General features: G+C 47.3%; 1 protein-coding gene across 3 annotated transcripts; it reads left to right on the forward strand.

Annotated features, from left to right (window-relative positions):
* The first annotated feature begins 326 nt into the window (after positions 1-326).
* Positions 327-13,325, forward strand: LOC119446298 (uncharacterized). Of its 3 annotated transcripts, none has more exons than XM_049664066.1 (5): positions 327-1,375; positions 1,468-1,797; positions 6,164-6,307; positions 8,745-9,896; positions 11,161-13,325. In XM_049664066.1, exons 2-5 carry the CDS (start codon positions 1,578-1,580, stop codon positions 11,358-11,360), a joined length of 1,716 nt encoding a protein of 571 aa, XP_049520023.1. In that variant the 5' UTR covers positions 327-1,375; positions 1,468-1,577; the 3' UTR covers positions 11,361-13,325. The 3 variants fall into 3 exon arrangements, with proteins under 3 accessions (XP_049520023.1, XP_049520024.1, XP_049520022.1); XM_049664067.1 differs by having other exon boundaries at positions 327-915; positions 974-1,797; XM_049664065.1 differs by having other exon boundaries at positions 327-1,797.
* Positions 13,326-13,968: the final 643 nt, after the last annotated feature.

Raw genomic sequence — 13,968 nt, forward strand, 5'->3', positions numbered from 1 at the left:
ATGCGACGCCATTACGCAATCGCGCGCTTCTCGTCGTCGTCGTCGTCGTTCGGCGCACGCCGAACTTTGCATGAACGCGCGGACTGACTGTTTGATCGGCTCGCCGAACGGCTGCCGCCGGAAGGAGTCGCAATCGCATTCGCTTACAGGAAGCAAAAAAGAAAGAAAAGAAAGAGCCCTGGAAAAAACTGGTTGCCCTCGCCTCTCCAGAGGCAAGCGTCAAACGTCATTGCGGAGTCCCTTCATCCCCTCACCCTCTCTCTCTCTCCCTCTGTCACGTGCACGAGTGTGTACGGGCGAGAGAAAGGTGTGCGGGCTCCTGTGCTCACACGCGAGAGGACACTTTAACTGCCAGCTGGGCGCGCCGACTGGTGGGCGTGCGCTCGATGGGACGCATATCAAGTAAGGCGGTGGCAGTGGCTTCTGGCAGTGCTGGAGAACCGACCGCGGTACGACTAACGCTTGCTTGGCTTCGCTTGCCTGGGCTTTAGGAAACCGCCTCGCGTGGGTGTGTGCGTTCCGGAAAGGCTGAGCGGCTCAACTTGATAAAGTGGCGATTTCGAGGCGGAAACGCCGGTTAACACTCCCGAGATGGCCGCAGATTCGTGTTACATGATGGGTGTCTTCCGGATGGCGTGCCGGATCTGACTTCTTTATGTTGATGTTTTTGCCTCCTTTTCATTTTAATGCTGAATGTACCGCGTTTGTGGAAGCCCCGGAAGTCTCCCTTGTTGAGGATGTGCGCTGTCAATAGTGTATGACGAAGTGTTGAGGAAAACGATGATGTGTGACTAGTACGGAAGAGAAGACAGCACGCCGCAAGGAAGCGCCTCAAGGATATGATCCTACGTGAACAAAGTTGTTAACGCCAAGGATCAGCTGGAGACTATCGCACGCAAGCTTTTGTAACTTTAGGTTTTTATACTACAAGGATCAGCTGGAGACTACCGCACGCAAGCTTTGGTAACTTTAGGTTCTTATACTACAAGATACTTTTCCTCGCAAGACGTCGTGGGGAGAAGGTCACACGGTTGCCATTGGGTAGAAAAGGTTGACACACAACTCCAGAGAACGTTTCGGTGCAAGCGATATTTTGACAGTTCCAGCCCGCTGAGATGTGCACGTTACCTCGTCTTGTGTTCAGCCCCGTTAAGACGCAAAAACAACCGCAGTGCTCTCCGATGCACTTGGCCTGATTTGACCTCGTGATGCACGCTCTACTGATTAAATAACTTAGATAGTTACACATCACTGCGCTCTGTACGACGGGAAGAGGAAGTCACTCTTGAACGTTGCAAGAGGTAACCTTAAGGAAGCGGCATATACTTCCGTGAGCCGACAGCGAAACTACGGAGGCATTGGTCCTAGGAGCGTCGTAAGTTCGACAAATGAATGGACGATGTGGAAACGTCGGGTTCCCTCTTGATTTCTTCCTTACGTGCTTAGTCTGAAAGCGTTCGTTTTCAGATGACCTTGAGCTTTTTCGCAACCAATATACACCGTGGTGTGAGCTGCCGTGCATAGCCGGATCGACTGCGTGCCAATCCGGTACATCCGAGTTCGAAGGCGCTCTCAAGATGAAGCATCGCGAATCCTCCTGGAACAGACGGCATCAAGGTCCCGACGGACCGTGGGCTTGGCTCGTGGCTTCGGCCGCAGCCTGGAATCTCTTCTGGCTCAGTCTCCTGCGTCGTTCGGGCGGCGTGATCTTCGTCGCCCTGGTGACCACCTTCGGCGAGAGCAGGGAGAGGACCAGCTGGGTCATCAGCCTCAACATGAGCCTCGCCATGCTCCTAGGTAAGCCACATGCATCTCATGGCCTTCCATCTGTAGTTTTACAGTATGCATAGAGCCATAGAATCTAGACGTATTGATGTCGCACGTACTACACTTGTAGTATGTACCCCTACAAAAAGGTTTCATGTGCATTGTGATGAATCCGTTAACTTTCCGTGTAAGTATATTTTCCTACAAATCCTATTATTTCCCCATCATTTCTGTACAAAACATACGGAAGACATACAGAACTGTGGAAATGCATATTATTTTTTATTGTGTACGTTTTTCTATTGATCTATGGGCTTTTTCTTAATTTACAATCTGCTGCTCACTTAGTTACGAACTTTTTTTATCAACGTCTCGCAGGTTAAATGTACCTCTTTAGTGTCCCCATGATGTTTCTGAGATTAACCTCATCTTAAGTATATCGTGTGGCACGCCATCACAATTAAGACACTACCTCCTTTCCGATGCAACTGTCGTCTCTTTTATGTGCGTAGCCGAAATCTGTCAGCGTTCTTTTTTAAGCCTTGGCTGCCGATACCCGCGGATGTTTTCTTTTTCTTTTCTTTTTCGCGCCGCATTCACGACAGAGCGAGGACGCTTAAATATAGATATCGAGTGATATCCCATTGCCACTCCACTTAGCAATTCTGGCACCCTTAAATCTTTCCTTGCGCTAATATTGTGGGATATCAGGCGTGCAATTACAGGAGACGCAAGAGCCATGCGAGGAAATCAGCCCCAGGGGCGTGAGGAGAGTCGAGACAATTCACGCAGTGAGATCCATAGGAAACGTACACCTGCCAGAAACGCTTGGGTTTAAAGTGGACTGAAACACCAACCGGTCACTAGTCGAGATAAGCAAGATACGTTTAGAGTATTCGTAGGGAAAAAGCATGGAATAGATTCATACGACCGGATCCGTCTAAGGCATAGGTAGCGGTACAAAGTAGATAGAGAAGTTTTGAGGAAGTGAAAAAAAAAAAATATTAGGGAGATGGATACAAAAATGCTAGAAAGAAAAGCATGTATAGCGTACCTGAGTAACTAAAGCAGGCTAGGCGACTATTTGTCACCGCCCTGTTTCAAAGTGGATGCCAATGAATCATCATCATCATCATCATCATCATCATCATCATCATCATCGTCGTCGTCGTCGTCGTCGTCGTCGTCGTCCCCCAATCCTCTTCACCGTAAACTTTTTGGTAGTGTGTAAATTTATAAAATTTGAAGCGCTGGGCCAACATGCACAAATGAGTGAATATACATTCAACAAAAATGATGTGAACTTGGCATATGTGGTGCCTAAATGTGCCGGAAAGCCGCTTTTCCTCCCGAAGCAAGCCACAAGATTAGGTAAAGTGATCGAGATGAGGAAATTCGTGGGCATAGGACGCTGTCGACTGACGCAAGGCAGGCGTAACTGTATATCACTGGGAGAGCCCTTGGTGCTGCAGTGGACATTAATGGGTTGACGACGAATGGATTGACGATCGTTAGGAAACCGGCGCCGGCGCGACGTCCGGTCGTGCGCGCCGTCTTCGCGATTTCCGTCGAAGGCGTTCGATTGCTTATCTTTCTCGCTCATTCTGTCAGAGTGACCGTTTGCTTAGACAAATGGCGTTTGCGATACCAGCTTGCCCTTTTATCGGTCCAAATCTCGTCATAGCAATGCGCGTAATTGCCGGATATGTCGCACGTTTCTTGAGTGTTTTTACAAGGTCGACGCATTCATGTCTGCGGTGTATCGTAGGCACTGAGATATACCATGGCCACAAATATAGGCTGCATATGTAGGAGTCACTAAGTAACAACATAAATATCTGCGTATGGGTCACTCGATGCATTACTCGTAAAAAAGGAGTATAGGTAGGAATAAGTAAAAGTAGAAATAAAAAGATCCATGTCCTTGGCGGCGGATGTGGAACATCTAGTCAACAGCAGTCGTCGTGAATCACGTGAACTTGGGAGCAGGAAGCTTGCCAATAAACCCTCGCATGCTACTTCAAGGCTACGAGCCTGATACCCTCGCTTCATGCAGAAAGGTGTGCAGAAACAAGACGAGCTAAAGTAGAACAACGCCGAGACAAAGCGGGAGGTTACACTTAAACAGTAAACGGGAGATTGATCTATTCCCTTCAATGGCATCGCTTTATAAACCCCGGAGCCCCGAAAGCTTAGTATCTTATTGACCAGAGACCGATTTCCCAAAGCTTTCAGTTTTTAAGTGGTCTATGATATTGAGTGGCCATCCTCGCTAAATATGTGTACAACATCCACAAGGATTGGCTGTAATTTGCTTTTGATCACCAAATGGAGATGATTTGTCCCCATCCGCTAACGTTACCCAGCATGGTAGGTCCAATGCCCACACCTTCAAAACAGTGGCGGGTCTTAGATACATTTTGCAGATACCTATTAGAAATTATGGCATTCTCGGAAAGCCTTAAAGATTCACTTTATCACGTAGAAAAGCCTAAATTCACCCATCTTCTCACATTTAAATATCATTATCCGGTTCACTCGCGCCTTCCATATTTATTGTTATTCTCATTTGTTCCAATCCCCTTTGGAATATTTAATCCCCTTCCCTATACAGAGTAGCATGTCAGTGGTTGTATAAACTCCGGCTAAAATCTAACAAAAACCTTCTACACTGAACTCTCACTTTAGTGAACTTCAAGGGACGCAAAGGAAACAGTTCCCGTAACATGAAAGTTCACTAAACTGAATGTTCACTAGAATATGGAACACAGCGGACACCGAGTCAGAAGTGTGAAATGCAATTTATGGAGTTTGAAAACAACCTAATTTTCATTTGCACCGGTGCTCTTAAGGCGCAAGAAGGAACAACGCTGTCCAGAGTCAACGTTGTTGTGTACTTCCTCTGACACAACTTGATGCTGAGACACGAAGTCTCGCAACTTTCCAAGGCATCCTAGAGCCTCGGATATAAAGTTGCAGGGTTTAATTCTGCGTCTGACATTGGATCGTTCTCGTCGCACTCTTCTTCTTCGGGACGAACACTGGAAACAATTACCAGATCTGATAGTTCAGAACAGCTAACAAGCTCACTGTCACGCTGCACATAGTCTTCAAACGAAGTGTTGCTGCCAACATCCAGCTGGTGACAGGCGTCTGTGGCCAGCTGGATGTTGTTCGTTCAGCTGAAATATTTGCGATTCAGAAATTCGTTTAACTGAAAGGTTTTCGCATAGAATGCATAGGAATACCGTAGGGGATTTTCTAAAGTTCGGTATTCTGAAATATTCGTTAAACCGACGTTTTTACGACTGAGAGTTTACTGTATCTCTCTCGTTGCTCTTACGGACAATTCCAGCCTAAGACTTTTTTTTTTTTGTGACTACGGATCCAGAGCTTGATTAGCCTGTCACAGCTACCTTGCATCGCTCGTAATAAGCGTCACTTCGACAAGGCGCGACGGAGCTGGCAATAAGCGCGTGGCCTTCGGCCTTCACCTTCAGCCAGCATCGGTTGGGAAACGCTTATCGGGAAATGCGACTCCCCCCCATTTGTGCCTGCGAGAGGGCGTTACTTTTTAAGTGGCCAACTGGTCAAGTAAGTGCTCACCGCCGCAGCAAGGAAAACGAGTTTTTTTTTTTTTAATTTGTGCTTCCGGGCCGGCCAGGCTGGCAGCAGGAAAATGAAAACGCTCCACCTGCGATTGCAATCGCCAGCCCCCGAACGACGCACGCAGATATGCCGCCGAGAGCTATTCCGCTTTATCTGCTTCGCGTTACTATCGACGGCCATTATGCGTTACAGGGAGTGAAATTTCACGCGAAGCCGAACTGGTCGAGGTTGACTGCCAAGGCTGAAACTTTTACGCATACATTTCCCCGTGTACGTTCTCCTATATTTTTTTTGAAACTGTAGCATTAATCCGAGAATGGTTTGTTCTTTTCGTATTGTTAGAAGCGCAGCTTACTAATACAGCGAAACCAAATTTTTCCTTAGTGTACCTTTAAGCCGTTCGTTGTACATAGCGTGGAAGAAACGTTTGCAATAGGACCGTTGTTCGTGTTCACATCAAGCCATACGACAGTAACGCGATAAAGCAACGATTATCTGACTGCTACAGGGGACCTGTATCTTGCTGTTAGCATGATATGTTGCAATGGCCTTGCGTGATGGAAACACGTCGCCTACAGTTAACAAGAACATGCCCAATAGCTTAGCCTGCACGCTTAAAAAAAAAAAAAAGAAAACGAAAAAGTCGCCGACGCGTGTTGGGGACGAACGAGATCTCGCTTCTTGTGTGGAAATGCGGCACAACGTCGCCGACAACACTATTTTTGTGGGCAATGCTTCGAGAGTTGCAATTTGCCATCTTGCCATTTCACGATCTTCTGACGTGCAGGTCCTGTGTGGGGACTACTGACAAAGTTCCTGTCTCTGCGGACGCAGACCTTGTTGGGATGTCTCATCGTTGGCGTGAGCAGCATCCTGTGCTACTTTGCACGTTCCTTGACAAGTGTGATCGTCCTTCAAGGCATCTGCGGTGGTGGGTTGAATACTGTTTCTTTCTTTTTCTTTCTTTTTTTTTTTCGTGTCCACTGCGCTGTTTCGGGATTTTCCTTCTCTTTTATCTTGAGCCGCAAAAACACCCTTTCTTCTAAGGGTTGTAAATCACACAACGCTGCAGGGTAAGGGCACAGAGGAGGCGGAGGAGGCGGAATAAAGTTTTATTGAAAGGGCAGACGGAGATATATGTATTGCAGAACCACCTTTACCGCTACACCTGTGTACGCCCGAGAGCGGTACTACAAGGAATGTACTGTTCATACTGTTCACTGCGGTACGTGTGTTCACGTTAGAATTTGCGCGAACGACGTTGCGCTGACTCATAAACACAATTTTTTAAAGCTAAGCTTTCTTTGGCTCTTCCTTCGACTTGCATGCCGCGTCGGGGAGGTGGTTGAGAGCTCACAGTAGATGTGAAGACGAGATAGGCGACGTCAACGACGTTTCGGTAGAGCGGGGACAAAATGCCCTCTGGACGCCGTAATTAGGCGTGTCTCCCCGCAAAAGCATTGCAGGAGCTGCCGAGCTTGCCTCCGTGCTCACGCGCAACAGCAACGACAGTCCTGGGAAGAGGTAGAGAGAATGTTAGAGAGGGAGTTAAGAGAGAGCAGGCCGGGAATGGGTGCAACCGTATCCCGTTCAAACGCAGTCAGGAAACTGGTGGCAAATCTTACCCCATCTGCACTCGTGGAAGTTCACCTAACATGACACGGGAGAAAGAAAATGCGTCGTCAGAGAGCATTGCTCATTTTGGGCTCTCTTCAGTAAGGGAATGAGTGAATGAATGACACGTCTCTTTGTGTGTTCTGTGTACTACGTGGACAAACACGAGGGGTGCAGGCAAGGTGACATTTATCATCACATCACGAATGTCGTATGCCGTCAACATAACCGCCAAATGCTGTCAATGAACGCAAACAGCAAGGAAAGCTTCGCTTACATCGATTCCCATAGTGCGGAGGACCTGCATACTTTTGTTTATGTCGTCTACACGATGGTGAAAACGCTCCGAAGGGTGTTTTCTGAGCTACCTTAGACGCAGGGAAGGGTAACAAGTTTTCAGAGTTACCTTAGTTCATTTTTGAACGCAGCATCCTCCGTAACCTCCGTACCCTCGCAACTGTCATCGCTTCTACCGAGGGCTGCGTCGCTATTTCTGCGCAGCAACTTAACGCTGCACATGCTCCATCTCCCGTAGTTCAAATGTGCGCAGATTTCCTTTAATTGATAGTGTGCCGCACATATTTGCCCGCATATATATCTTAATATATCACGTGTTATACGCGACCGTGTTTACCCTTCAGGTTTACAGTTATTGCGGTCGCACAGGGAAAATGCAATGGGTGCAATGCTCAGTCGCTGCCTTGGTTGAAAAAATCAATAGGAATGCTTTAAAAAAAGCTTACGACAACGAGTTAACATAAAATAAAGAAGAAAAAAAAAAGCAGCAAGAGGAAACTTGGCCGCTTTCTTGTATGCACACACACATGTTCACGCACTGCTCGAGAGTCATTGACGCCTTCAATGAAGGCCTGGCCGCAGTGTAATCCGGAGCGTGCCTTCTCTCGTGTTTCGTTTTGCACGGACGCCACACTGGGGCGCTGATGGCCGCAAAGAAAGGCACGCACACACACACACACACACACACACACACACACACACACACACACACACACACACACACACACACACACACACACACGCAGAAAGAAAGAAAAGGACCCGTTGTGGAAACAACCGCAAAAAACTAACTCGCTTACAAGTTCTTTTGGACATTTCACACTGTAGTGTGCTGTACTCACTAACCTCACCGTTGATTGATGTTTTTGTCAGCAGAACACACATACATATAGTTTGCGTGTCAACACACTGACAGCATCCAACGAGTACAATGCACATGATGAGAAACTCCTTTAAACCAAAGCATGTTGCACGAATTGGATTACACTCATTCGTAGGACTATATAGCGCAAAAGATGTCACACGAAAAAAGAAGGAACATGTGGACACACTCTTAATTCAGATTTAAAGACGCTCAAGCACTTGTGAATCTAGGAAGACCAAAAGAAAGAATAATTCGAGCAAGTACCATGCGCGTTACAACTAGGACTTAATTGCTTCTACTCAGAAAAGTTTATAGAAAGAAACCTAAAGAACCTCAGTACCTGCAAACCATTACACAACCAACAAGACAGGAAAGAAGAGGCAGTGCACGTCATAAAGATACAAATAGTTATCAGTTTAGGTCAGACTAATTTTTTTATCGGTAAGCAAGAGAAAAAGGCTGACTGACACATCGACCATTATTACCACACATGAGGAGCACTCTCTACTACTTCGAGAGTGGTCTGGTACACATGCGGGAACGTCTTTCTCTGTACGTGTGTAAAGGTACGCATGTTGTTCTTTGTTTTACAGGATAGGCCAGGGAATCGTGATGCCGACCAAGGATCTGCTCATAGGCTACCACTTCCGGAGGTACCGCGGTTCGGCCAACGGCATCTACTTCATCGGTGGCACCCTGGCGGCGTTCCTCTATCCCATGGTCCTGCTGATGCTCGTCCAGGAGTACAATCTAGCTGGTGCACTGCTCATTACAGGAGGTCTGCAGCTCCACGCGCTCGCCGGATCCCTGTTCTACAGAAAGCCGCCCTGGGCCCAAGCCCAGAACGAAACAGAGGCCAGGAGAAACAGCGCCGGACTGAAGGCCAGGGGAGACGACAAGTACAGCACACGCCGCGAGGTCTCGATATCGGCCAAGAGCTCCAAGACAGAAGAAGCACGTGCTGTCGACAACGGCCACGGCTCACAGTCCATCGATGGAACGTTCTCTAGAGTGCTGGCGCCCTGCGGGAATGGTGTCGGTACGAAGTGTGATGGTGCCGTCCGTGCTGTGGACGTTGGCCGAGAGAAAGGAGAGCATGGCGATGACATCCTTCGGAACGGTGTCAAGTACGGAAACCAAGAAACCAACGGCTCATGTACATCCGCTAGCGCGGTCGCTGCTTTGCTAAGCGATGAGACCGGAGTAGCCACAGAGGAGGGCACAGCGACCACTGTCGGCCGGACGGATGAAGACAGGCGACCATCGTCAGCTAGCTCCCGCCACTTCGGCTTTCTCAAGTACCCTGTCTTCTACATGATCTTCGTGACGTGCTCGTTCAGTGCCTTCTCGATGTTGCCATTCACGATCCTCGTGGACTACGTCAAGGAGAGAGGGTTCAGTGCCCAAGACGGCGCCATTTTGCTGTCGGTGAGGGCCATCGGGGACGCCATCTCGCGTCCCATGTCGGGTGTGCTCTCCGACAGGGACCTGGTCGACCGGCGGACGCTCATGTGCGCCAGCAAGCTGACCGTGGCGTTCGTGTGCGCGCTGCTGCCGCTGGCGACGCAGTCGTACGCTGCGCTGCTTGTGCTGTGCGTGCTTCTCGGCTGGAGTACCGGCACCGCGGTGGTGCTCTTCGTGCCCATCATGGCCGACCGGGTCGGCGTGGCGAGCCTGGGACTGTCCATGGGGTTCTGCAGGTTCGCCATGGGTGTGGGTCACCTGACCTGTCCGATTATAATCGGTGAGCAATAATAGGGAAATATTACACTCTAAGAGTAAACGGAGTGTTTACGGAAGTTGCTGCATGTCCCGTATTTGACTCCTCTTTAAGAGTTACCCTACTTACCCAGTGGAGTACGTAAACACTGAGCACAAGCAGTCGTAATACACTGACTGGTGCAACCGCACCCCGATCGGGAGTACGGAAATTCTCGAAAAGGTTGCGGATTGCCGTCACTCCCTACAAAGCAGTTGCTGGCAGTCCATAACCAATTATTATTATTTTTCACTGATGCGCGCGTCTTCAGGAGCTGGTGGGTGGTTGCAACAACGTAGGAGCACCGAAAACGATTTGTGTCGTGACTCCAAGACAACAGGTTGTTTGTTGTGGCTACAAGATAAGGAGCTTGTTGACGACGTTAACAGCGCCGTAATAGCCGAAGGATGCAAGGCGTGATCGAGCAGCGCTTTCTTCGTGCTCTTTGCACGTCGTAGTTGTGTTTTTGTGTTCAGCTGAAACTTATTCTTGCTTCGTCTCACTCCTCAATAGGCGAAGCACGAACCATCTAAGACAAATCACCTCGCTATCATTTGCAGCCATTTTTCGCACACTTGTGGTTTAGAACTGAGAAATGGGAAGTACCACAAGCTCGTTAGCAATCGGCTCTATTAGCGATCGAAGGCTTCTGATATTAATACATGATGACTTCACTAGGCATTTCTTTCCTTATTTTTTCCCCTTTACTTTTTCGTTGTCGAGGCACACAAAATAGAATTTTGTTTCTTGAAAAACGTATTTTTAGTCAGGAAGTCCCGAGCATATCTGGTATGTGGTCAATTTACTCACAGGCATAGAACGGGTGGTGCACTTATTTGTACTATCGACCAAAAAGGTTTACGGACCACGGGATCTCAGAAAACGATAAATATCCGAGCAGCCTTTAAAAGTAGCCAGTAAAACTATACATTACAATGTTGTTCGTAGATACCAGTAGAGGCTGGAAATGGGAATACCAGGCTGCGTTTTGAGGCTGCGGAGATATTCAGCTTTTTGTCAGATCCCTTGGTGCGTAAACTTTTTTGGTCGATAGTACGTATATGCGTGGATGGTTCTGTTACCCAAAGTCCAGTAAGCATCTATAGCGTAGACCATAAATCCACCAATGGTTATCCAATTGGCAGCGCGGATGCAGCCCAACTCTTCACAGGTAGACACCTGTAAAGAACTTCCTCATGAAAATTGTCAGTGAAGTTGACAAGTTGTATCTCGTTCGCTTCTCCTCCAGGGCATTTCAAGGACCAGCTCGGCTCCTACGAGGGACTATTCTACGTCAGCAGCATCGTGACCTTCTTTGTGGGCTCGCTGTGGCTGGTAGACGCCCTTCGCATGGTGGTCATCCGGAGAAGACGAAGGCGTGCCTCGGCCGCAGTTCACTGGGACGCCGTGCCGACAAGTGAACAGCAGGCTTCTGCAGTGCCTTCGTGATATCTGTTACGCTCTGCCTTCATAGTTTGTTCCAATGACTGAAACGTTTTAACAAAGCAAGCGGCAAGAACGAAGTGTTCTCTGCAGCGCAATTGTACCGCCATCAATTGCAGAAGGACGTCGAGAAGTGATCTCCAATCTTCTGCGGCGTACCGCGCTGCAGGCTGCGCGGATACTACAGTATGTCTTTTCTTCAGTAAGTGAAACAAAAACTGCAAGCCGAAGAAAGCTGGCACTCCGATGGTGGCTTGCATACATAAGCCATATAGTGCTGGTCACTCATGATTACAAATTATAACAAGTATTCCGTGGTGTCTCCTCTGATGTCTCGTGCTATGTATCTTGATAGCGTGTTCCATGCAGTAAATGAAAGAGAAACGTCCAGCCTTGGTGTCCTGCCCTTCGTAGTAACCACGCTGCATTTCGTTAAAGCCATTGTAGACAGGTGCCCAGCATGTCTTGGGATAGTTCTGGCACGATCGCTTTTGCAGCACTGCCCGCATTTCGCGATTGACTTCTAACGCTAAAAGTTCGCTAACGTTGTTGGTGAGAACAGGCGAATCGTCATAGCGGGCACATCATTGGCTAAAGTGAATAATGACAAAATGTTACGAAATAATGCGTTTGTTAATTCGGCCACTTGGCTCTTGGGCCCTCATTCAAAACAGAACACTTACGCTACGACTAAGAGATACCAGAAGGCAGCCGGCCCAACAGCAAAGATCGCTCACGAACGAAAAGCTTTTATGAATTCCGCGCCTATTGATAGGATTTCAGTGCCTGAAATAAGTATTCACACAGAGGCTCCTTCTAAAAGGGAGGCGCTATGTGCAAGGCAAACATGCTCTTTTCGAAAGGCCCTGCAGTCGACTGATCAGGAGTTTCCGGTAGTGTCTTCGTGACGTAGGCAGCAGCGGACCACCTTAATCCGGCAAACAGCGCTAGTTGTGTGACCCGCCTAGTTGCTAATCTGTCCGCTGGTGCGCTGTTTTAAAATGGAAAATTCCTGCAAATGGGCCAACATTCAAAGCTCTTGCTCCACTCCGTCGAGTGGAACACACAGTGTCGTCCGTCGACTGAAGTAGACGCCGCTCTTTAGTAAGGCTCCTCGGCAATTCCTACAAATGGTTGAGAAACACGCACCACTCCAGCGTATTCTGGTAGACGCTGTATGTACTGAGTTAATTAGTTTTGACCGAAAAATTGCTGATGACCGTTATTTAAGGGCAGTGACCTATTCGGTGGAAAAGCCTTGCGCTACACTGTTATTTCTGCGTACAAGTACCTTCTGCAGGGAGTTTCACTTAAATAGGGCAAACTTTAAAAATATACAAAAGCTGGACAGAACCAAGGTAATGTTGTTTGCTGTCGCTTGGAGTAGATAGTCTTAATTAGTTAACCAACTTCTCAATTATTATAATTGGATAAAAAGTGTCAATTAGAAAATTTTAGAGCAACATGAAAAATTTCCGATACAGCTTTCTGTTGCTCAATACGTGCCGTACTGGAATACGTGCATTCGCGGGCATCTTTCACGCTCGGAAAAACACTTTTATGTAGCACGTGTTGAGCAACAGAAAGCTATATCGGGAGTTCACGTTGCTCAACAATTTTCTCATTGAGGCTTGTCATCTAATTATACCATTTTAGAAATTGATTAATTAATGAAGACTAATTATGTAATTAGGCGGTATGCAAAAAATAATCTGAGTATCCCCAAGCGACGGCACACAACATTACATTGGTTCTGTCCAGTTACGTATAGCATTTGCATATTTTGCAAACGTTTGGCCCAAGGTAGGTGAAACACCCTGTAGAGTCGAGGCTGATTTCCGAGTGAAGGAACATTATATATTTGTAGTACACTCATATGCTTGCAAAAGTGGTTAAGTGTGCTTGTGCTATGCATTCTATAACTTATTATTGATCAAGTAATCGTTATTTGCTATTCACCCCCCCCTCCCCATGTAATGACCTGTAAGGACCTTAGTGAAAATAAATAATAAATAAATAAATAAATAAATAAATAAATAAATAAATAAATAAATAAATAAATAATAATAAATAAATAAATAAATAAATAAATAATAAATAAATAAATAAATAACACCGGAGCTAGACCTTCGAGCAGAAGTTTTTGTGGGGCAGATATGTGCACGACCAAGTTTGCCACTATTCAGCATCTATCTATGCGTTTAAAGGGATGTGCTGCTAGGTCAACTTGTTCATATTTCAAGGTTTAGCAAGCGTACATCCTATGACGGGACAGGAAGGTACGGGACATGCGCCTTGATAGTGTATTCGACAGCGCTAGACGCCTGTCTGCCTTCTTTTGATAGCATGGGACAAATATGAGATGCGCGCTTGTTAAACCTTCATCTATGCGTAATAGTCGGTAGCAGAGAGGACCATTTGTCATTTTCCAGAAGCCTTTCGGCTGCGAGCTCGAAGCTTGTGTCACAGGCTGCTCTAGCAGTTGGAGAGACCGTCTGAAGTAACTTATCATATCGAGTGCCGATGTTATTTTAAGGACCCATTAAAGCGTAGGCTTTGTCGGTCGCGGATCAGCGAAGTGCTGACAGGACGACCAATCTCAGTGAATTAAGTC

The sequence above is a fragment of the Dermacentor silvarum genome, chromosome 3 (assembly GCF_013339745.2).
Source record: "Dermacentor silvarum isolate Dsil-2018 chromosome 3, BIME_Dsil_1.4, whole genome shotgun sequence".
NCBI classification, from domain to species: domain Eukaryota; kingdom Metazoa; phylum Arthropoda; class Arachnida; order Ixodida; family Ixodidae; genus Dermacentor; species Dermacentor silvarum.